This window comes from Lepidochelys olivacea, assembly GCF_965140295.1.
Source record: "Lepidochelys olivacea isolate rLepOli2 genome assembly, chromosome: 5".
Classification (NCBI taxonomy): Eukaryota; Metazoa; Chordata; order Testudines; family Cheloniidae; genus Lepidochelys; species Lepidochelys olivacea.
In genome coordinates this window covers 129,750,279-129,775,944 of record NC_140415.1, presented here as the reverse complement: position 1 = coordinate 129,775,944, position 25,666 = coordinate 129,750,279, and the positions used below count along the sequence as shown (strand labels likewise).

General features: G+C 43.4%; 1 protein-coding gene across 4 annotated transcripts in view; it reads right to left on the bottom strand.

The window, feature by feature from the left end:
- GAK (cyclin G associated kinase) overlaps positions 1-25,666 on the bottom strand; it is a 145,157-nt gene that overhangs the window by 102,775 nt on the left and 16,716 nt on the right. For 2 of the 4 annotated variants that reach the window (XM_084628028.1, XM_084628027.1), the window contains exons 2-4: positions 5,729-5,790; positions 3,697-3,756; positions 643-757 (exon numbers count right to left, since the gene is read on the bottom strand). The exons of 1 other annotated variant lie outside the window; for it this stretch is intronic. In XM_084628028.1, the coding sequence (XP_084484154.1) occupies positions 643-757; positions 3,697-3,756; positions 5,729-5,790 (237 nt within the window). The remainder of the gene's footprint in view (positions 1-642; positions 758-3,696; positions 3,757-5,728; positions 5,791-25,666) is intronic. One more of the 4 variants, XM_084628030.1, reaches the window with a different exon arrangement.

Sequence of the window (25,666 nt, the reverse complement as noted above, 5' to 3'; positions counted from 1 at the left end):
TCCCACTGGACATTTTATTGCCCAATATTAGCTACCAGGGAACAACATAGGGTTTACAACAAGGAATCAATGACTAAACTAGCCATGAATCATTTTAAAGGGGCCTTTCACTATACCAGCTGACACTCTTCATCACAGATGCAGTATACTCTTTTCCATCCTCTCTACTCCTGCCAGGTCATGAGTCAGAAACCACCCTTCCAGCTGAGAAAAAATGGACAACACCCTTAGCCAGGAAGTGCTGCTCCTACACAAGCAACTAATGGAAGTCTGAATGCTTCAAGTAATTAGTCTAAACCATGGTAGTTAAAGGTGTGGTGGGATTTACAGACAATTAGAGATTGCAAACATTGGCTTGTTTAACCTTGAAAGGAGAAGAGTTAGAGGGAATTTATGAGAAGTACTGTAGATTATAAAGGGGACAGTAAAAACTGATCACCTTGTTCCTTTTCAGAATGGCCCATAAATATGAAAAATAGGTCAGTTAACAGCAGGTAAATTGCTGTCTTGCTAGATAAGGTTTAGCTGTTCTCCATGTAGTAAAACTGCACTTTTCCAGTTCAAGATCTACGTATTCATTAGGAAGAATTTACTCTGTTCCTAAAACAAGCCACACCACTCAGGAACAAAAATAGGTTTTACCTTTACAAAGCTCGGTGAGCAGAAGAAACTCGCCCTGCCCAGTATCAGATTCTTCTTTTCCTATTGATGCAGCAGAGCAGAACTGGACAATATTAGGATGACCTGAAAGCTTTTTCTGGGGATTTGTTCAAGGAAAAACTTTAAGTGTGTCAGAGATTTTCTTCATACTATCAAGCACAACCAGCTCACATACACGTCTAATTGGGTGTGTTTAATATACACAACAGAAAAACCTAACCAGTGTCTCATTTGAACAGAATGAGAACTAAAGGCAAAGTCACCAAGAGTAAAAAAGTCAATACCTGTTAATATGGCTCTGGAAGATGCAGATTCTGATCTAGATACAGCTTGGTCTCTCTTGACAATGATTGCAATGCAACAATATAGGTATTTGTAAAAGACATCTCCAGCAACTAGACTTAATCACGGATATCTGCTGACATTCTGGCTGTGTGACCAAGGCAGGTTCACTGTGCCCTCCACGCAGGTCTATACACTAGCCCGGGGTGCTCTGTCTGTTATGGTTTTCCTTCAACTAGGTAGAAAAAAGTCTCACAAAAATCAGAGCCAAGAAGCTTCGTTATAAGCAAGATTATAAAAAAGGAAAATCAAAAACTTTGTACTATAAAATACTTTTTAAAATGTCACTTTCAATCAAAAAAGAGGATTCAGGCTCCTAATTCCAGTGTGGGGAGGAAGAGAGAGAAGTAAACCTAAGTGACTTTAGTCACTGGCTGAGGAGCTTACAATGTATCTGTTTATACAGAAACTAGAACAGTGGGACCCTGGTCTAAAATTCACAAAAAGAAAAGGAGTACTTGTGGCACCTTAGAGACTAACAAATTTATTTGAGCATAAGCTTTCGTGAGCTACAGCTCACTTCATCGGAGCTGTAGCTCACAAAAGCTTATACTCAAAAAAATTTGTTAGTCTCTAAGGCGCCACAAGTACTCCTTTTCTTTTTGCGAATACAGACTAACACGGCTGCTACTCTGAAAACTGGTCTAAAATTGTGGTCCACAGGTATATTGAGCCATGAACGCATGAAGCCAAGCGCTTAAAAATGGGTATTGGCCAAGGGCTGTGAGTAGTGTTGTGACTCTCGGGCCTACAAAGCATGCCCCTCCTGTGAACTCAAATGTAAAAAGTATGTGAAAGTTCACAAGATGTTACAATAACCTTGAAAAATTGGTCAAAATTGCTTACAAAGTTGAATGTTGTAACAAGTGAATGAGAACCGGACAAAGAAACTGGATTAGTCTAAACCAAAAAGGCCATGCTGATATAATCCAAGGACTGTTGAAATTATGCTGGTTAAAAAAGATGTGGAACCAGAAGATAACAGGTAAAAAAATGGTGTGCCTGATATTAGACCTAATTAGTGAACAAAATAATGAGGGGGATGAACTATGCTGCCCACTTTTTCCTCTTTGGGGGTTTCTTAAAAAGAGACATGTGCGAGGTAGGGGAAAGATCAGTTCAGTTCACCTCTCCCTCTTATCTCCTGTCCCACCTTGCATCCCATCTCCAACCTGCCAGCACCGCAACTCATCTAAGGGACTTAAGGGACATCTAAGGGAAGGCCAGCTGGCTTCGCTCTTGTTTAAGGAACTTTGTTTTCACCTGTGAGTGCTGAAAGTCATCGCATCATCATGACAGCCAGTCCTGAGCCCGCCAGCGGGGAAATCTAATTACCAGCACCACAAAGACATGCAAAATCCTGTACTGTATTCCCTTCTGCCCCACGGTTTCTTTCTTCCTGCCCTCTCTCACTCCTGGCGTTTCATTGAATCCTGAAGTCAACTATACCGTAGTCATCCAAGCCTGCCTTATCTAAGGAGAAAGGATCCAACCAAATGACAGCCCTGACTAGATCGTAACTAACCAGGGTCAAAGCAGCAGGTGTCTAGGTAGAATAGGCAGCCAAAGCAACCACTCGTAACTAACCAGAGATCCAGTGTTCCAAAAATATCAAGCAAAGCCATATTTCACCCATCTTTTCTATCCAGTCTCTCCCTCCACCTTTAGTCTGCCTGTTTGTTAAGAACAGGATAAGCAGGTGCCCTTCACATCAGGACAGAGTAAAATTAACCTTTGCCTTTTCATCAAAGAAAGACTGTTCTGAAAATAAAAGACTAATAGTTTGACAGCAAAAGGAGAGAGACTTTGATAAGGTCTAACTAAGTCTCTTTTGCATAACTACTCAACCACAGTTTAAAAATAAATACTTGTTTTAAATTTCTTGTTTTCTTGTGTTTAACCAATACACTTTCAAATTAAATGAATGCTCAGAGGTGTTTCCCAAATAATCAAGGGCTTTATTTAAAAATAACCAACCCCAAACCTATCTATCACTGTTTAATGTTATACAGAGCGAGTTTATAAAACCTGTAACTCTTCAGGCCTTTGAGACCAATATCCATACAACAACAGGGAAAGAGAAGAAGAGTTGTTCAACTCAACAAGGGGAGTAGAAAGTTTAAACAAGTTTTTATCCAACTGGGAAATGACACATTTTCTGAATTTCCCCTCAAAAATTATGACAGACCAAACCACTATCTCCCATTCCATGCATCACATTACAGCTGTTTACTTTAGTACTGTGGAAACATCCTTTGACTTCACAAATTATGGCTCGGCAATTAGTGACCTCTAGCCTATGATTGGTCACTGAAGGAAGGAGTAAATAGCAGGTGCAATAAATTTATTTAAAAAAGAAGTTTGATATCCATAACTCTTTATGAAGTACAGTTACTTTGGCATCAGTTTTCCAGAGTTCAATTTTATGGATGACACTAAAATGTTAGCTAAACATTTGAACAGATGACAAAAAAAGGAGCCGAATAACTCAGGGGACTGATGTGATTGAAAGCCTTTTATCCTGTAACTCATTGGTCTGTACCAAGCCAAGGGTTTCAGAGATTTTCTTCACTGGAGAAATACTTTAGAAATACTTTCAGTGTCAATATGGATCGTGAAGAACAGAAGCTTTCTGTGTCTTCAGGATGTTCATTTCTTCATTCTAAATATTGAATTTTGACCCAAAGAGGATACCATGAAACAAACTTCTTGAATGATGGCTCTGTTCTTCTCCTCTTCATTAGACAATAACCTCTGTATCGGAAAAAAGAATATTGAAAGGGATATAAAATTTTGAAGAACTATAAACTTATAAAAACACATATATGGGAAAAATTAGAGCTAACAAAACAGTCAATGCTCAAGATCAGGGAGCAAGAGTCAAAGCTGGCTTGATCGCATTTGGACATGTCACCACAACAATAACCAAGTTTCTAGTCACCTAGTTCAAGTTTCTAGTCTTCTGTTCATCTACATCAGTGGTTTTCAACATTTCCGGAGTCTGACACTCAAGCCCCACCACCCAGGGATGAGGCATGTAACATAGCTTCACGGGTCCCCCAGGCAATTACCCTGCTTGCCACCTTCTAACACCGACCCTGCACTTGCGACTTCCCTAAATCCATCCCATTGCTCCTCTGAAGCTCACAACCCCCAGGTTGAGAAACACTGATCTAGGTGAATTGATGTACCCTGGAAGACCTCTGTGTATCCCTGGTTGAGAGCCACTTATCTATATTCTCTCTCTCTTGGAGCGCAGCCTCTAGAATCATGCTTGCACTACTGCACATAGCAATTCCCCACGCTCAAACCCCACGCATTATGGAGCCCACTGGAAGTTAGTTCTGCAGCAGTCTTCTGGACTTCTGGGATGTTTTGCTACAGCAAACAAACTTGTGCAGCAGATTCGAGGGAATTTTTAATGGAATTAAATATGACCATCACTACCAATCTTCCTTATTTTATTTATGTGAATATTAAACATACTGTCCCCCACACTTCCAATTTGCTATTGATTTATGCATCAAGAAATGCAACTCCATTCTAGTGGCAGAGGGAGGAGAGAGACTGGAGATTTGGGTAGCTGTAACTTTTGGCACCTACGGAGTGGTTGGGGTTTTCTGACAACAGTGCCACTCTCTTGTCTTAGGTGAAACAGAAAGATCAATAGGGAGAGAGAACTTGGGTGTTCTTGCCACTCACTTGGACTGTCCAGTTCCCCTTCAGAAATGCATTTTCCTGAGGGTTACCCCTAGAAAAAGTTCAGTCCTGCTATGATGTTGGAGTCATGCAGTCTCATGGTGAAAGAGGTTTCATGCTGTTGTCTGCTAAGTGCTGGTCTACACTACCACTTAAGTCAATCTAACTTACGTCACTCAGGGGTATGAAAAAGACCGGCCTGCACAAGAGATGCACGTTACCATGATCTAAGCACTGTCCAGACCAACACTATGTTGGCGGAAGACACTCTCCTGCTGATATAGCTTCTGCCTCTTGCAGAGGTGGAGTAATTATGCTGATGGAAGAGCGCTCTCCCGTTGGCATAGAGCATCTTCACCAGAAGAGCTACAGTGGTGCAACTGCGCTGATGCAGCGCTTCTAGTATAGACCTGCCCTTGGATGAAGATCTGTTTGTTCCTGCTGCCGTTCCTTGCCAAAGAATGGCCACTTGATAGGTGATGGCCCATCAACTTTGATGACACCTGGCTAGACGTGTCAGCTTGTTTGTCTTTGAGAAATTGCTTTACCCACTCCCCAGACATGTCTGGTAAACACACTTCAGTCATGATTTAATCTTATATTTATATACAGTACTAGTATCCTGTAGACCCTATCGGACCACCAATACATGTATGCCCATAACAATGGACCAGCTCAGTGAACGGCGGGACTTTCTGTTCTTCCCTAGGCAAGACAAAAATACAGCCTCTGAGATACATCTTTATTCCCTGAAACAAACGAGTTAGTACTGCCCCCCGACATGGCTAGTTATTACCCATCACCTTGTATGTGTTGGCTTTGACAAAGTGAAGTATTTTCTGTTTCCTCTACTGTGTAAATGGACAGTGTGTATGTGAATCTGGACTGGTACAGTAAGCAATGGAGAAAATCCTTCAGCTCTGACTTTTTTGTTTTGTATGCACACACATACAACAGTGACCATCATGCTAACGCACTGAGTCAAGAGACACATTTCAATCTTTAAAGTGATTTAAACACACATTACCTTTAAAGCATAATCTTTGCCACTGCCAAGATCTTGAGCTTCATATACAAAAGCAAACCCACCTATCAGATTAAGAAAAGTCAATTATACATTTCATTAATGTCTCTACCAGGTAAATTGATTATTTAGCTTTATTTTAACAACTATAAATAGAAAAAATTCAGTTAATATTAGAAGTGTCTCTAAATACAGTGAGTGTATTCGATTACTTTTCAATTCCTAATCAGCAGCATTAAGAATACCATAAATGCATTGGAAAGTTGGAATGGACTTCTGCTAAGATTCAGAGGGATGGATTAAGGCTGATGCATTAGCCCTCTACAATTGCCCCTTGTGTTAGCAGGCCCCTCCCATATGGCAAAATATGGGTGGGCCTGCAGCCATACTACAGAGGTCAGAGAAAAAGCATCCTTGACATGCTGTCCATTCTGGTCAGGGTTTTTTTGGTGGTTCATTTATGGCCTGGACACAAAAAGAACACCTCCCAACATTCAAAGAGCTAAAGGTGTTGCAGTCTGTGGGACAGAGCTCCCCAAAGAAAGTACCCAAAAAGTGAAGTGGCTAATAACGTTCACTAAAGTGAACTTAAAATGATTTCATGCCTACAAATGTGTGTATCTTCTTTTGAGAACATTTTGGCTCTTTACTAGTGTAATTAATGGCCTAACACAATAGCTCTCTCAGGATGCTAGCCAATCCCTAATCCTCACTCCTTTTTTGGAGGGCTCCATGCCTGGACACCCATTTAAGTTGCCTTGTACACGTTCAGGAGTAGTTCCCATATCACATGCTTTTTATCTGTCTCTCTCATTTTCTTTAGTCTCTTATTTGCAGGTTCGACTTTGTTTTTCTTTCTTCACCCTTTTCTCTTCACTGCTCTGCTCCCCTACTTTCTGAAGCACACACGTTCACAGCTGCTCCCTCTGTTCACCTTCCCCATTTCTCACTAACAGCAGGTCCCCCACTGCTTTGCTCTCCGATCTCTGTTGGCCTCTTTGGGTATTAGATCCACCTTGTGCAGTCTCCGAGCCCTTCCATATACCGGAGAAGGGAAATGGCAGCTTTTGGAGCTCAGAGCCTCCCTTTATTCCACCATTGCTTCAGGCAGCACTGCTTACACCACCATGCTCCACCTGGGAAGTCTGATTTCACTATGGAAGGGCATGCCTTACAAACTCTGAACCATCAGCCTAACCACTGCACTTTAAGTTTTAACTGGCTTTGTTCAAATTTTTCTGTCTTTACTACCCTCTTCACCTAGCAAATCATTCATGGATCAAGTTTACCTCCAACAGGGAGAAAAGACAATATCTGGGTCTCAACACACCTTCCGCTAAGCCTCTTTCCACTTGCAGAAGGGTTTAGTGGAAGAGCTGTAACAGTAGCCCCTTTAGGAGACAGAAGTGAAGGGAATGCATTTAGACTCCATATCCAAAGAGAAACCAAGACCAAAAAGAAGCCCAAACTGGGGAGTTTCTCTGTTCGCTTTGTTATACCCACACCACAGCTTGAGAAAAAGGCGACACTGGCTGATTTTTCCCTGTCAAGATATTCTGTCAGTTTACATATTTGTTACTTTTCACACCTCTCATTTGATTAAGGGCTTGTCTACATGTACAGCACTGCAGCAGCACCGGTACAGCAGCACTGTGCAGCGCATCTGGTGAAGATGTCCTTTGCCAGCAGGAGCGATCTTCCCGTCGGCATAATAAAACCACCCCTGAGCATGGCAGACACGATGTCAGCAGGAGAGCTTCTCCTGCCAACACAGTGCTGTGCACACTGGCGCTTGTATTAGCATAACTTATGTCACTCAAGGGGGTGGTTTATTCACACCCTTTAGCGACATAAGTTATGTCAACATAAGCTATAGTGTAGACACAGCCCCAGTTTAGGTCTTAAAGCCCAGATTTCAACCCTGCAAAGGCTAAATTTAATAAATGTTCAAGGTTATTCTGACTAATTCACCTCATGACTGGGTGAATATTTTGCACTGCTTCCATCTGGCTTCAAAGGGAATCTCAGTGATATTTCAAGTACATAGGAGAGAGAAATTGCTTATTTGGGTTTTCTTAGCTACATTTTGTTATCATTTATGATGATTGGAGTTGTGTATAAAGTGGAGTCATTTTCAAAACATAGATGGACTTTCTACCATCAGTCTATTGTTAAAAGCATTATGATTTTTTGAAGTAGCAAAACATTTATGGGCTTTCATGAACTAAGTGGGGTGGTTTGTTTGTTACCAAGCTGTCATTTGTTATTGGCGATAAACATAGTATGCACCCTCAACTTCTTTTCACAATGCCTACCGGTAACTAATTAGGAAATTGGTTCAGAGCTCTGAACACAAAACAAATCCTCCTAGTTAATGGGAAGTGACAGAGGAGTGAGTCATGGGCCAGTCTATTTTCCTTATTTATTAGCTACTTCTGATCATTTAATACAATGTTCAGCTGTCTGTAAGTATACACCAATAGCAAACTATTTGTATGGTTCTAATCCATTTTGGAAGTGATTTCAATTTCTTTCATTTGTGGATATGTATGACAGCCAAAACTACAAATCAATTATTTATTTGGCTGCAGTTTTTCTTCTATTGTTGAATCATTTTCCCTGTAAGATTATAGTAAACTGAGGAAGAGCAGATAACAAAATGAGAAGGTGGTGGGAAACCAATCATACCTCTAACGGGATCTTATCCTAGTCCCACTGAACAATGATATTCTCAGAGTTTTATATCAGACAGAAGAGAAGGAAGAGAACTCTGATGTCATAAGCCTGTAATGTTTCATAACTCAGCAACAAGAACGGCAGGACAGAGCAGGTCTAAGGAAGAGAGCAGTGCAAGAAAGACAAGGAGGAGTTGACCTGGTATCCCCTTTGACTAAGGGAACAAGATGCTAATATCTCCAGCCCAGCCACCTTACACATGTTGGAACAACTGCTCTGTGCATGAGGAACACTGCCCAAGTAAGGCAGGAGGATGAATTTGCTTCATGAGCAATCCAAACAGCTCAGTAGCAGGCTTTTCAGAGAGCTGGTACTCAGAACCCTTTTGTAGAATTATGTTCGAACACTACATTCCCATACAGTAACAGCTAACCAGCAAGAGAATCCCACAGAGGATCCACTCATCTTGTTTTTCCAATAGTGCCAACAACAGAGAGTGAAATTACAAGAACTCCTTGACTCTCCCTCTGCTGTTGGTATCCTTAGGGAACTACTATATACAGGGGAAGCACAGGCAAAATCATGGGGGCATGAGGTGGAAGGAAAGGAACAAGATGAGCAGAGGGGCTAGGGAAAAAGTCAGAGCGAGAGAGAGAGAGAGAAACACTGGAGGGGACAGACTAACTAGTAGGGCACAGAAGATATCTCAGCTGAGAATATAAAAGAAGGGTGACAGACATAAGCGTTACCAGTAAAGCAGCTTATTCATACCCCACTATGTGCACTTGTACTGGGTCTTTCACTGGATATAGATTCCAAGTTAGAAAGTAAATCACAAACATGCAGCACTAGCTCATCAGACTCAAGCATATCAGGAATACTCTACTTCCTCTAAATGCCAAAAGGGGAAAAAGGGGGACAGCAGAACCCAAAGGAAGTGACAAGTTTGTTCTCTGCAGGTTCTCCTGTTTACCCATTTATGCCTCACTTTCTAACTCCAGGTTCTGTACCGTCTGAACAGAGCCCACAGTGTTCGTAGAGTGCTCCATGAGTAGGGCTCAGAGGCACTATAGTGATAAACAAAACCCACCAACAACAACTTAAATCCTTAATAAGCCCCCACAATTCTAGCGGATGGGCAGGAGGAAAGAGCCCTGTTCCCATCATCATGTGCAGAGGATATGACGTACAAACTGGGGCCATTTAGTCTCTTCCTGTATGGGTAATGGAACAAGACATGAGAAATAGCATGCCCAATGCTTTTGCTGATCAGTTGGTGAGACACAGTTGGTGCCAGCTGGCAAAGGGTTCACTGTTCTGTAACAGCTACTCCTAACAGGCCTGACAAGTAGAGCCCTGTAAATCTGCGGATACAAATTTTGTATCCACGCCAGGTTCTACTAACAAGCTTACTACACTTAGCACCATTTCATAGTATTTATCCATAAAGAACATCATGTGAGGTCCCTAATATAGGCTTATGTCATACACATCCTCACAACCACTGCGTGATGTGCGTACGGATGATATTAAAGGAGGCGTGTCTATGTACTGAAAAGATGTTTAAAGTGTGTCCAAGGCAGAGCTGACCAGCAAGCCTTCGCCAGACAAAGGATGTTGATTCATCTGTCTCTGTTGACCGCAGAGTGGATAAATATCGAGAATTTAAAAAAAAAAAAAATTAAAAAAAAAAAAAAAACCAGGGCTGGGGCGGCAGGGGGTGCGGGTGGGAGGGCAGCACAAAATGTTTTTGCTTGGGGCGGCAAAAAAACTAGAGCCAGCCCTGTTAGGTAGTTAGGAGCTGGACGCTGCAGGGAACACTCGCAGGTTGCAGGGGGTTGGTGCATGCCTATCACTAGCCTGCACAAGAAGAAAAGGAGTACTTGTGGCACCTTAGAGACTAACCGATTTATTCGAGCACAAGCTTTCGTGAGCTACAGCTCACTTCATCGGATGCATAAAGTGGAAAATACAGTGAGGATGTTTTTATACACACAGACCATGAAAAAATGGGTGTTATCACTTCAAAAGGTTCTCTCTCCCCCCACCCCACTCTCCTGCTGGTAATAGCTTATCTAAAGTGATCACTCTCCTTACAATATGTATGATAATCAAGGTGGGCCATTTCCAGCACAAATCCAGGGTTTAACAAGAACATCTGAGGAACAGTGGGGGGGAGGAAAGGAATAAAAAAGGGGAAATAGGTTACTTTTTATAATGACTCAACCACTCCCAGTCTCTATTCAAGCCTAAATTAATTGTATCCAATTTGCAAATTAATTCCAATTCAGCAGTCTCTCCTTGGAATCTGTTTCTGAAGTTTTTCTGTTGTAATATCGCAACTTTCATGTTTGTAATCGCGTGACCAGAGAGATTGAAGTGTTCTCCGACTGGTTTATGAATGTTATAATTCTTGACATCTGACTTGTGTCCATTTATTCTTTTACGTAGAGACTGTCTAGACTGTACAGTTGTCCCCTGTACTTAATTGAGATCCCAGACCTTGTGGATCCTCCCCTTAGGCTGGGAGAGGTCCTTTAGTAGTGGACAGGCTCCACCCACCCATCTCCAGGATCCTAACAGACTGTAAGCCTCTCGGTGCAGGCTAGAGGCCTGGAAGGCAGTACTTCTGTTGCAAGGTTTCATACAAAAAAGAAGCTTACAAGAAGTGGAAGATTGGACAAATGACCAGGGATGAGTATAAAAATATTGCTGGGGCATGCAGGAGTGAAATCAGAAAGGCCAAATCACACCTGGAGTTGCAGCTAGCAAGAGATGTCAAGAGTAACAAGAAGGGTTTCTTCAGGTATGTTGGCAACAAGAAGAAAGTCAAGGAAAGTGTGGGCCCCTTACTGAATGAGGGAGGCAACCTAGTGACAGAGGATGTGGAAAAAGCTGAAGTACTCAATGCTTCTTTTGCCTCTGTCTTCACGAACAAGGTCAGCTCCCAGACTGCTGCACTGGACAGCACAGCATGGAGAGGAGGTGACCAGCCCTCTGTGGAGAAAGAAGTGGTTCGGGACTATTTTGAAAAGCTGGACGTGCACAAGTCCATGCGGCCAGATGCGTTGCATCCGAGAGTGCTAAAGGAGTTGGTGGATGTGATTGCAGAGCCATTGGCCATTATCTTTGAAAACTCATGGTGATCGGGGGAAGTCCCGGACGACTGGAAAAAGGCTAATGAAGTGCCCATCTTTAAAAAAAAGGAAGGAGGAGGATCCTGGGAACTACAGGCCAGTCAGCCTCACCTCAGTCCCTGGAAAAATCATGGAGCAGGTCCTCAAGGAATCAATTCTGAAGCACTTAGAGGAGAGGAAAGTGATCAGGAACAGTCAGCATGGATTCACCAAGGGCAAGTCATGCCTGACTAATCTAATTGCCTTCTATGATGAGATTACTGGTTCTGTGGATGAAGGGAAAGCAGTGGACGTGTTGTTCCTTGACTTTAGCAAAGCTTTTGACACTGTCTCCCACAGTATTCTTGCCAGCAAGTTAAAGAAGTATGGGCTGGATGAATGGACTATAAGGTGGATAGAAAGCTGGCTAGATTGTCGGGCTCAATGGGTAGTGATCAATGGCTCCATGTCTAGTTGGCAGCCGGTATCAAGTGGAGTGCCCTAAGGGTCGGCCCTGGGGCCAGTTTTGTTCAATATCTTCATAAATGAACTGGAGGATGGTGTGGATTGCACCCTCAGCAGGTTTGCAAATGACACTAAACTGGGAGGAGAGGTAGATACGCTGGAGGGTAGGGATAGGATACAGAGGGCCCTAGACAAATTGGAGGATTGGGCCAAAAGAAATCTGATGAGGTTCAACAAGGACAAGTGCAGAGTCCTGCACTTAGGACGGAAGAATCCAATGCACCGCTACAGACTAGGGACCGAATGGCTCAGCAGCAGTTCTGCAGAAAAGGACCTAGGGGTCACAATGGATGAGAAGCTGGATATGAGTCAGTGTGCCCTTGTTGCCAAGAAGGCCAATGGCATTTTGGGATGTATAAGTAGGGGCACTGCCAGCAGATCGAGGGACATGATCATTCCCCTCTATGCGACATTGGTGAGGCCTCATCTGGAGTACTGTGTCCAGTTTTGGGCCCCACACTACAAGGAGGATGTGGAAAAATTGGAAAGAGTCCAGCAGAGGGCAACAAAAATGATTAGGGGACTGGAACACATGACTTATGAGGAGAGGCTGAGGGAACTGGAGATGTTTAGTCTACGGAAGACAAGAATGAGGGGGGATCTGATAGCTGCTTTCAACTACCTGAAAGGGGGTTCCAAAGAGGATGATCTAGACTGTTCTCAGTGGTAGCTGATGACAGAACAAGAAGTAATGGTCTCAAGTTGCAGTGGGGGAGATTTAGGTTGGATATTAGGAAAAACTTTTTCACTAGGAGGGTGGTGAAACACTGGAATGCGTTGCCTAGGGAGGTGGTGGAATCTCCTTCCTTAGAAGTTTTTAAGGTCAGGCTTGACAAAGCCCTGGCTGGGATGATTTAATTGGGGACTGGTCCTGCTTTGAGCAGGGGGTTTGACTACATGACCTCCTGAGGTCCTTTCCAACCCTGATATTCTATGATTCTATGGTGCTGAGACACAGCAGGCAGAGACAAGAATGCCTCATGCTAAGGGTATGTGTGTGGGGGGAGGCGGGGAGGGTGCCTCACAACCCTGGGTACCTCTGGGGAGCTCACAGTAGGGACTAGCATTATATAGATATGACAGTACTGGTGAACCATGCAGGAGAATAAATTAATTCTGTCCTTGGAGTGAAGCCCATTACTGGACATTTCTGGTCCAGTTTAGTGATGTGAAGCAGCGGCAGCAGAGCCTGCCCAAAAGCGGGGGGGGAGGGAAGGGGGAAGGAGACAGGGCCCTCCGCCCTCGTCCCTCATCTCCCGCCGAAGGCCCCGCTCCCGGCCAAGCTGGAAGCCAGAGCAGGCTGGGAGCTATGCATGGCTCCTCTACCTGCCCGGGGTGGAGGGTTAAGAGCAGCCCCCAGCCTGTGTCCTAGCCCAGGGCAGGTGGAGGGTCCACAGCACCCCACAGCTGCCTGGGCTCCCCGGCCGGGCTACAGCTGCCAGACTGGCCAGGAAGGGTGGGATCCCTGCTGAAAAGTGGTAGGGCCATGGCTCTCTGATCCCACCCCACCCCGATTCCGGTGCCCCTGAGGTGAAGTACTATTTTTGTTAATCGCTATATTTAAAATTGCTCCAAATTATTATAGTCCTTTGAAACATGCCATGTTTGGAGAGGTGGGGCACCACCTACACTATCTGAGTCTGTTCTTGCCCTTTAAACACACACACAGCATGAAGAGATGCTCTTCAGAATAAAGACTTATGTTCTTCAGTCAGCACATGAACAGACTCCCAGCACATTTAAAAAAAACCTACTGCAAACTTAGTTTTCTGAAAGGCACTACAAGTGCAGGTAGAAGGCCAACCGTAAGGCTGTTTTTGAAGATCAGTCAAGTTGTATGCATTTGAAGAGACGCTACAGATAGGTTTTGGAGTAGCAGCCGTGTTAGTCTGTATCCGCAAAAAGAAAAGGAGGACTTGTGGCACCTTAGAGACTAACCAATTTATTTGAGCATAAGCTTTCGTGAGCTACAGCTCACTTCATCAGATGCATTCATCTTAGAAACATGTGTCTGAAACTACAGCTGAGAAAGCAACAAGCTGCTTCAAGGAACTGGAAGGGGTTAGAACCAAACACATTTTATGAGCCCATGCTCGCTGAACTGCTGCAACTCTGCTGCTTTTCATACAGAAGTCTAACACTGCAGGGACACTCTTCATGGGTAAGTCTGCTTTGTATTAAGTTTTCAAATAAAATAAAGCCAGATCATGCTAAACTCCATCCACAGTCACATAATGAGTTAACAGTGAATAAAGTAGCTAGAAGTCAGAGATGACCAGAGTACGCAACCAGTCATCTTGACACTACCAGAAAACAGACTCCGATTCACAGAATTTTGTAGTTTCACCGTAATGACTGTGGAACCTCCACTTGTCATCGTTGCAGGACACCTCACCTTTGACCCCTCTCAGGTGTTAGACTCTGTACCTTCACTTACCTCAGGAGAGAAACCCGGCATTCTCCCATTCCTGGGCTAGGCACAACTGAGTTCAATGCTTCCCTTTGGGAGTTATCAGTGGTTAATACAGGTGATCAGACAGTCTTTTCAAACTGAACAAAGCTTAATGTAGGGAAAAAGCATTTTAACACAATAAATCAGTCATGATTATCTTACTATAGTCCTATTTTACCCCAAACCCCAACCTCTGGAATATGGGTGTTAGTCTGCTCCCTAACAGTGTCTGCCTCAGTCTCCCCTGTCTGTCAGGGACTCCCTTTTTAAAACTAACCAAAGGCTTTAATTCTCTCCTGTATCTGCTGAACCTGGTTACACCAGGTCCAGTGGCTCAGCTCCCTACCCAAATGTACACTCTGCATGCCCCTTATCCCTTTAAGAGTTTACCATGAGATGTGAATAGCAGGATCCAACATCCCCCACTGAGTCTTATGACAAACCTGCTAGTGAATTAGCATAATATAGGCATATAGTAAACACCACAATACCTGGTCAAGATACAATATTTGTAAATTACAGGTCAGCCCCATGTCCTTTACACCACTGGAAAGAAATTAATTTTGCAAATTGTTCAGTATTTGCTAAAAACCATAAAGCAAGAGTAAAGCATCGGAGGACAATTTAGACTAGGTATACAAGCAGTAATTTTGAATAAGTTGGAACTTGCTTGAAAATCATGAGTTATAAATATGATAGAACTTGAACCTTAGAAGTTAAGTTCCATTTACTTTGATCAAGGCATGCATATTTTCTTTTCTTTTTTTTTATGGAAATTAAGGTAACATCTATAGAAGTATGGCAAGAATTACTTTCAAACACAAAGTCTTGGTTTGAATGACAAGCTTTAAATTAAGTGCATTTTTGGAGGTTTCCCCTGAAAAGCAATGGTTTAGAACAAGGGAAGAGAGGTTTTGCAAAAACCAAAATTTCAAGTTATTTAAGTGTTGCAGAACACTGAGCACTATATTTTGCCATCTCTGACTTTACAATTTCAATTTAGCATATCATATGGAACTTGTACATGTTCTGTTCATCATAACAAAATGGTAATCCACTACAGTGAGATTTCATGTTACTATTACAGTTTGATGGAGAAGCGTAGATACCAGTGGGAGTTTTGAGTGCATTTTGGAGTGCTGTAGGTGACTGGAGCGGAGTATTAGCAAGATTCTTAAGCAGTGGGTCTTAAATATTTGTACTGTGGACCACTTGAGAGCTGGTCAACTATGGAACAACTCCCCTTTCTACATCACAATATTCCACTTTAATTGAAGCAAATACTGTGAAGGCCCCTTCTCTGAAGCAGCCCATTAGACTTAAATTATGCACTAAGGGTTCACAATTTATGCAGCAGTATTACAATATTAGTCTCAGGGGAAAGATAATTATTAAAATGGCGTTGAGAGTACATGAGTAAATTAGGGGCTAATGTCTTTACAAGAATATTGTAGTTATAAAAAACCTCATGCACTAGAAACAGAAAACTCAAGAGTCGGGAATTGAACTGCAAAAAAACCCAAACTTCAAACACTGTAGAAGAGTCAAGTTGCCACAGCATTGCTGGTGACATCTTCAATCTGGAAGCATCACTACCAACAGTCTGGTACAATGACTGAACCACTGCCATCATTTTGTCTCATCTTCAATGTATTTTCATAACGAGTTTAAAAATCTGCTGCAGCTGTGGACTAAGCTTACACTGAGAAATTTGTACAGACATGTACAGTACCAATTGTAAGTATATTTTCCCACCACAGTAAGCTTTTCTCTTTTCAATTCAGAAGCATGATTTAGTTATCTGGGACAAAAAGGTTTCTTTATACTAGTTCTCTATTCAACAATATTCTATAACTGATACTACGTGAAGTCCCATTAAAGAATGGAGAAGGACGCCATTTATCTCATCAGCGATTTCGAACTGTACGTCTCTCTATAAACAGTGTGTGGTTGTAGTGGCCACTAAAGTTCTAAACATGATTAAAAGGGAGGAAGCATTTAGAAGAGGAGGTGTCATGGACTAAATGAAACTTAAGAATGGAAAAATTGTCTCACAATGTATTTTACTTTGTCTGGAAATTTACTAGTAAAAAACTATGCAATTTAGCACCTGGAAGCAAAGAGGCAACAACATGAGTAGCTGGAGAACCACCAGGTTAGGGGCTGAGTTTAGTTGGAAGGAGGAAATAGGAGCGCTGATATGACAGGCTTACATTTTGCGGACAGCTTTCTCCCCACTGAATAAAAGATGAACGAGGATGAATTAAGATGGGGCGGTCAATATCTGTGGGAGTAAGACTATGGGAGCGAGGGGTCCATGGACAGGCTTTAATTTTATATCCATTGTCCCAGACTCAGCAGGTAGGAGACTGAAGCTAGTCTCCGTGTGCAGGCAAGCATGCAAAGGAGAGTTTAGTAAGGAAAGACTTGGTGGGTTATATTTTGGGGATGAGCCCACAGGATTGGAAAGAGACAATGAGTTTGAGTTTGCCCTTTTCTCTAGCTTTGCTAGGTGAGAGGCTGGGGCCATATTGGCAATCTTCTTCATGTGCAGATGGGATTCATAAAGGAAGAGGTCTATCTGGGAGATAGAACTAACGGTTCAGTGTCTACCCTAGCTGTGCTTTCTCACTTTTTGAAAAACTTTGATACCGTTTCATATCCACACTGTTCTGAACGACTGCCACTGCAGCAATTCCCACCCACCACCACCACCCTGTAATGTAGGACAATGCTCTGGACCCATCAGTCTAAACCATTGCACTATAAGGTGGGTAGAAAGCTGGCTAGATTGTCGGGCTCAACGGGTAGTGATCAATGGCTCCATGTCTAGTTGGCAGCCGGTATCAAGTGGAGTGCCCTAAGGGTCGGTCCTGGGGCCAGTTTTGTTCAGTATCTTCATAAATGATCTGGAGGATGGTGTGGATTGCACTCTCAGCAAATTTGCGGATGATACTAAACTGGGAGGAGTGGTAGATACGCTGGAGGGCAGGGATAGGATACAGAAGGACCTAGACAAATTGGAGGATTGGGCCAAAAGAAATCTGATGAGGTTCAATAAGGATAAGTGCAGGGTCCTGCACTTAGGACGGAAGAACCCAATGCACCGCTACAGACTAGGGGCCGAATGGCTAGGCAGCAGTTCTGCGGAAAAGGACCTAGGGGTGACAGTGGACGAGAAGCTGGATATGAGTCAGCAGTGTGCCCTTGCTGCCAAGAAGGCCAATGGCATTTTGGGATGTATAAGTAGGGGCATAGCGAGCAGATCGAGGGACATGATCGTTCCCCTCTATTCGACATTGGTGAGGCCTCATCTGGAGTACTGTGTCCAGTTTTGGGCCCCACACTACAAGAAGGATGTGGATAAATTGGAGAGAGTCCAGCGAAGGGCAACAAAAATGATTAGGGGTCTAGAACACATGACTTATGAGGAGAGGCTGAGGGAGCTGGGATTGTTTAGCCTGCAGAAGAGAAGAATGAGGGGGTATTTGATAGCTGCTTTCAACTACCTGAAAGGGGGTTCCAAAGAGGATGGCTCTAGACTGTTCTCAATGGTAGCAGATGACAGAACGAGGAGTAATGGTCTCAAGTTGCAGTGGGGGAGGTTTAGATTGGATATTAGGAAAACCTTTTTCACTAAGAGGGTGGTGAAACACTGGAATGCGTTACCTAGGGAGGTGGTAGAATCTCCTTCCTTAGAGGTTTTTAAGGTCAGGCTTGACAAAGCCCTGACTGGGATGATTTAACTGGGAAGTGGTCCTGCTTCGAGCAGGGGGTTGGACTAGATGACCTTCAGGGGTCCCTTCCAACCCTGATATTCTATGATTCTATGATTTCAGTGCTGTCCACACAGTACAAGCTTTCCCTTGCTTCATCCCAAGTAATACTGATGCCCATTCTGCATCTCATACAGCTGCATGTCCTCTGCTTCCCCACTTCCCAGCCACTCTGTCCCTTTCCTGCCAAGCTCCTAAAATGGTGTCAGAAAAGCTGAAGAAACAGAAAATGGTAGAAAAACCGCTTCCCACCTCCCCCACCCCCTTCATGTGGACACAGACGAGCTTATGTGGTCCATGGCAAAAAGGTGCATTACAAACCCAATGCACACACAGTGTCACAATATCTCCCAAAGCGACTATAGCCCAGGGAAAGAAACAAAGACAGGGTCTTGCAAGTCCTGTGTCCCAGACCAGACATACTTTCCCAGGGCACCAGACTCAGCAACCTTGTCTCTCATTTCTATATGGGGAACAAAAGCAGCAGCTATAAGAAGCCTTTAAAGTTCCATGACATCCTTCAGCTCTGGAACTGGACTTTCCTCATTTGCTAAACTAGTTATAAGTCTCTCTGTATCCCATTCTTCTACCACTGCATTCCTTCAGCAACCCAAGTTCAAGCTCCCTGCCAGTTTTGCTTCTAACCTTCATCCACTCCCATTTAAAACCCTCCTCCCCTCTTAACCTAACACTGCGTCGTCCCCCACACACACATTCCAACACCAACTATTCCCCTATAAAAACAACAAAACTGAAAGTAACTTACTGGTTATATATATGTGTGTGTATATATATACACACAAACACACACACACAGAGCTAATATAGCACTTTTGTCTCACAACAGAAATGCTGTAGATGTTTTTGAAAACTAAAATTACTCTTTGCTTCTGATGAGGATTCTACTTTTCATTCTATAGGACACTGAAGGAACTTCACAAACTTAAAGATACTCCTGTCTGAAAAATGTGTGCTCGTTACATCACCTAAGATCACTGTAACCGAAGAAAGTATGTTCCAGCTTGTTTGTTCTGAGCATTTGAGAGCACCCTGTGTTTAGTTTGTTTTCCATGCTACTTCTCTGACACAATGGGAAAGAAGAATTTTTTAAAACAGGTACATATGGATGAACAACCACCAAGTTTTCATGGGATTCAAAGGTAGTTGTATCTAAAAATATTTTACATTATTTCACTAAAATTGTCTGGATTTCACGTTTACAGCATACTTTAGCAATTAATCAACATATAAAACCATTGTTTTTATAGAACAAAGTAATCTGACATGTCAGATTAAAAGCTGTGCTCGTGAAACTGTGCCCTTACATACGGTGTTCATATTTTACATGATTTAAAAACGAAAACATTTAAAAAACCCAAAGCTTTTGCTTTTTTGTTAATCTTGAACAAGAAAGACTATTAGTCAGTATCACTTTCTCTTTCTGTGTTTGGAATGCAAACACTGCAAGCGACCATTAAAAACCAACTAGATGAAATGGGCTTACTCACACCTTTTTAAGATGGGAAAACATTTTAAGGTTTCAAGAATCTGTGTAACAAAAAAAAAAATCACACACACACACTCTAAAATTTTGGGCTGGCGATGTCCCTTAAATTCACTGTGTATTGGAAAGACAGACCCTCAAAACGTTTTCACCACCCAACTACTCTCCAGGTTTCATTAGATTTCATAATTCTTCCAAACGAAGAATTATAGCAGCCAGGAAATCCCAAGTAAAGGACACTTCCCCATGCAAACTATACAAGTAAGTTTTTAAACACTGAAGTCTGCAATTACTTCTTAAAACTAAAAAGAAAAGGAGTACTTGTGGCACCTTAGAGACTAACCAATTTATTTGAGCATGAGCTTTCGTGAGCCACAGCTCACTTCATCGGACGCATACTGTGGAAACTGCAGAAGACATTATATACACAGAGACCATGAAACAATACCTCCTCCCACCCCACTCTCCTGCTGGTAATAGCTTATCTAAAGTGATCATCAAGTTGGGCCATTTCCAGCACAAATCCAGGTTTTCTCACCCTCCGACCTCCCACACACAAACTCACTCTCCTGCTGGTAATAGCCCATCCAAAGTGACCACTCTCCTCACAATGTGTATGAAAATCAAGGTGGGCCATTTCCAGCACAAACACAGGTTCTCACCCCCCCACCCCCTTTTTTCAAAAAAACACACACACAAAAACTCACTCTCCTGCTGGCAATAGCTCATCCAAACTGACCTCTCTCCTTACAATGTGCATGATAATCAAGGTGGGCCATTTCCAGCATAAATCCAAGTTTTACCAGAACGACGGGGGGAGGGGGGGTAGAAAAAAACAAGGGGAAATAGGCTACCTTGCATAATGACTTAGCCACTCCCAGTCTCTATTTAAGCCTAAATTAATAGTATCCAATTTGCAAATGAATTCCAATTCAGCAGTTTCTCGCTGGAGTCTGGATTTGAAGTTTTTTTGTTGTAAGATAGCGACCTTCATGTCTGTGATTGCATGACCAGAGAGATTGAAGTGTTCTCCGACTGGTTTATGAATGTTATAATTCTTGACATCTGATTTGTGTCCATTTATTCTTTTGTGTAGAGACTGTCCAGTTTGACCAATGTACATGGCAGAGGGGCATTGCTGGCACATGATGGCATATATCACATTGGTGGATGTGCAGGTGAACGAGCCTCTGATAGTGTGGCTGGCGTTATTAGGCCCTTTGATGGTGTCCCCTGAATAGATATGTGGGCACCATTGCTGTGGCCCCTTGTAGCATGTAGTAGTTTAGAAAGTTTAGTGTCCTTTTTCTTTTGTAGAGAAGCAAAGTGTGCGTTGTAAATGTTTCGACCTTCAGGAGGAGCCATTTACAACGCACACTTTGCTTCTCTACAAAAGAAAAAGGACACTAAACTTTCTAAACTACTATATGCTACAAGGGGCCACAGCAATGGTTCCCTCAACCCACCCAGCAATATTGTTAACCTATCCAACTATACTCTCAGCCCAGCAGAAGCAGCTGTCCTACCTCAGGGCCTCTCCTTCTGCCGCTCCACCCCCACGAACATGATACAGTTCTGTGGTGACCTAGAATCCTATTTTCGACATCTCCGACTCAAGGAATATTTCCAAAATACCTCTGAACAACATACTAATCCACAGAGGCCTCCCTACCAACATTACAAAAAGAAGGATTCTAGGTGGACTCCTCCTGAAGGTCGAAACAGCAGACTGGACTTCTACATAGACTGCTTCCGCCGACGTGCACGGGCTGAAATTGTGGAAAAGCAGCATCACTTGCCCCATAACCTCAGCCGTGCAGAACACAATGCCACCCACAGCCTCAGAAACAACTCTGACATCATAATCAAAAAGGCTGACAAAGGAGGTGCTGTTGTCATCATGAATAGGTCGGAATATGAACAAGAGGCTGCTCGGCAGCTCTCCAACACCACTTTCTACAAGCCATTACCTTATGATCCCACTGAGAGTTACCAAAAGCAACTACAGCATTTGCTCAAGAAACTTCCTGAAAAAGCACAAGATCAAATCCGCACAGACACACCCCTGGAACCCCGACTGGGATATTCTATCTACTACCCAAGATCCATAAACCTGGAAATCCTGGGCGCCCCATCATCTCAGGCATTGGCACCCTGACAGCAGGATTGTCTGGCTATGTAGACTCCCTCCTCAGGCCCTACGCTACCAGCACTCCCAGCTACCTTCGAGACACCACTGACTTCCTGAGGAAACTACAATCCATCGGTAATCTTCCTGATAACACCATCTTGGCCACTATGGATGTAGAAGCCCTCTACACCAACATTCCACACAAAGATGGACTACAAGCCATCAGGAACACTATCCCCGTTAATGTCACGGCTAACCTGGTGGCTGAACTTTGTGACTTTGTCCTTACCCATAACTGTTTTACATTTGGGGACAATATATACCTTCAGATCAGCGGCACTGCTGTGGGTACCCGCATGGCCCCACAGTATGCCAACATTTTTATGGCTGACTTAGAACAACGCTTCCTCAGCTCTCATCCCCTAACGCCCCTATTCTACTTGCGCTATATTGATGACATCTTCATCATCTGGACCCATGGAAAAGAAGCCCTTGAGGAATTCCACCATGATTTCAGCAATTTCCATCCCACCATCAACCTCAGCCTGGTCCAGTCCACACAAGAGATCCACTTCCTCGACGCTACAGTGCTAATAAACAATGGTCACACAAACACCACCCTATACCGGAAACCTACTGACCACTATTCCTACCTACATGCCTCCAGCTTTCACCCTGACCACACCACGCGATCCATCGTCTACAGCCAAGCTCTGCAATACAACCGCATTTGCTCCAACCCCTCAGACAGAGACAAACACCTACAAGATCTCTATCAAGCGTTCTTACAACTACACTACCCACCTGCAGAAGTGAAGAAGCAGATTAATAGAGCCAGAAGAGTTCCCAGAAGTCACCTACTACAGGACAGGCCTAACAAAGAAAATAACAGAACGCCACTAGCCGTCACCTTCAGCCCCCAACTAAAACCCCTCCAACGCATTATTAAGGATCTACAACCTATCCTGAAGGATGACACAACACTCTCACAAATCTTGGGAGACAGGCCAGTCCTTGCCTACAGACAGCCCCCCAACCTGAAGCAAATACTCACCAACAACCACATACCACACAACAGAACCACTAACCCAGGAACCTATCCTTGCAACAAAGCCCGTTGCCAACTGTGCCCACATATCTATTCAGGGGACACCATCAAAGGGCCTAATAACATCAGCCACACTATCAGAGGCTCGTTCACCTGCACATCCACCAATGTGATATATGCCATCATGTGCCAGCAATGCCCCTCTGCCATTTACATTGGTCAAACTGGACAGTCTCTACATAAAAGAATAAATGGACACAAATCAGATGTCAAGAATTATAACATTCATAAACCAGTCGGAGAACATTTCAATCTCTCTGGTCACACAATCACAGACATGAAGGTCGCTATCTTACAACAAAAAAACTTCAAAAATCCAGACTCCAGCGAGAAACTGCTGAATTGGAATTCATTTGCAAATTGGATACTATTAATTTAGGCTTAAATAGAGACTGGGAGTGGCTAAGTCATTATGCAAGGTAGCCTATTTCCCCTTGTTTTTTTCTACCCCCCCTCCCCCCGTCGTTCTGGTAAAACTTGGATTTATGCTGGAAATGGCCCACCTTGATTATCATGCACATTGTAAGGAGAGTGGTCAGTTTGGATGAGCTATTGCCAGCAGGAGAGTGAGTTTGTGTGTTTCTGGGGGGGAGTGGGGGGGGCGGGGTGAGAAAACCTGGATTTGTGCTGGAAATGGGCCACCTTGATTTTCATACACATTGTGAGGAGAGTGGTCACTTTGGATGGGCTATTACCAGCAGGAAAGTGAGTTTGGGGGGGGGGGGCAGAGGGTGAGAAAACCTGGATTTGTGCTGGAAATGGCCCAACTTGATGATCACTTTAGATAAGCTATTACCAGCAGGAGAGTGGGGTGGGAGGAGGTATTGTTTCATGGTCTCTGTGTATATAATGTCTTCTGCAGTTTCCACAGTATGCATCCAATGAAGTGAGCTGTAGCTCACGAAAGCTCATGCTCAAATAAATTGGTTAGTCTCTAAGGTGTCACAAGTACTCCTTTTCTTTTTGCGAATACAGACTAACACGGCTGTTACTCTGAAACCTGTTCTTAAAACTAAGTCACTGCAAATATTCTTTTAAGTTGTTCGGAATTTCTTTTCATGTATGCATTATAAAATGGAGGTAGTATAATACCTCCTCCGCAAAGTGAAAATTGCACTGAGATTTGCACATAAAGCAATTCAACATTCTGTATGAATATAACAAGTTCTCCCCGAACTCAAAGAACTTAATCTGTGCTCTGGTCTAGATTAGCAACAGTGATACAAGCATAGAGAAGGCTTCTGCGAACACTGGTGTTTTCAAATCCTTGCATGAGGTTAGACAAAGTGAGATTAAAAACCACCATCAGCCTCCAGAACTTAGTTTACACTAGCACTCCCACTACTGCTACCCTGGTGGAAATGCACCAGTAAGAATCTTTTTATGAAATTCCCTAGTGCAAACAACACCTTGGTACAAAACAAAGTTCTGAGAGAGTTAACTAGTCAGTCTGCTAGTTTACAAATCAAACACCATGTTGTAGGCTATTTTAAGTTTATTAATGTGTTTTCCTTTAACAGTTTATCTATGAACTGAATATCACCACACAAGAGATGCTCCACAATGCAAGAATCATAGAATCATAGAATCATAGAATATCAGGGTTGGAAGGGACCCCAGAAGGTCATCTAGTCCAACCCCCTGCTCAAAGCAGGACCAATTCCCAGTTAAATCATCCCAGCCAGGGCTTTGTCAAGCCTGACCTTAAAAACCTCTAAGGAAGGAGATTCTACCACCTCCCTAGGTAACGCATTCCAGTGTTTCACCACCCTCTTAGTGAAAAAGTTTTTCCTAATATCCAATCTAAACCTCCCCCACTGCAACTTGAGACCATTACTCCTCGTTCTGTCATCTGCTACCATTGAGAACAGTCTAGAGCCATCCTCTTTGGAACCCCCTTTCAGGTAGTTGAAAGCAGCTATCAAATCCCCCCTCATTCTTCTCTTCTGCAGGCTAAACAATCCCAGCTCCCTCAGCCTCTCCTCATAACTCATGTGTTCCAGTCCCCTAATCATTTTTGTTGCCCTTCGCTGGACTCTCTCCAATTTATCCACATCCTTCTTGAAGTGTGGGGCCCAAAACTGGACACAGTACTCCAGATGAGGCCTCACCAATGTCGAATAGAGGGGAACGATCACGTCCCTCGATCTGCTCGCTATGCCCCTACTTATACATCCCAAAATGCCATTGGCCTTCTTGGCAACAAGGGCACACTGCTGACTCGTATCCAGCTTCTCGTCCACTGTCACCCCTAGGTCCTTTTCTGCAGAACTGCTGCCTAGCCATTCGGTCCCTAGTCTGTAGCTGTGCATTGGGTTCTTCCGTCCTAAGTGCAGGACCCTGCACTTATCCTTATTGAACCTCATCAGATTCCTTTTGGCCCAATCTTCCAATTGGTCTAGGTCCTTCTGTATCCTATCCCTCCCCTCCAGGGTATCTACCACTCCTCCCAGTTTAGTATCATCCGCAAATTTGCTGAGAGTGCAATCCACACCATCCTCCAGATCATTTATGAAGATATTGAATAAAACCGGCCCCAGGACCGACCCCTGGGGCACTCCACTTGATACTGGCTGCCAACTAGACATGGAGCCATTGATCACTTAAGTCCATTTCTAAACTTCATGTTTGTGAACAAATATCTTAAACACAC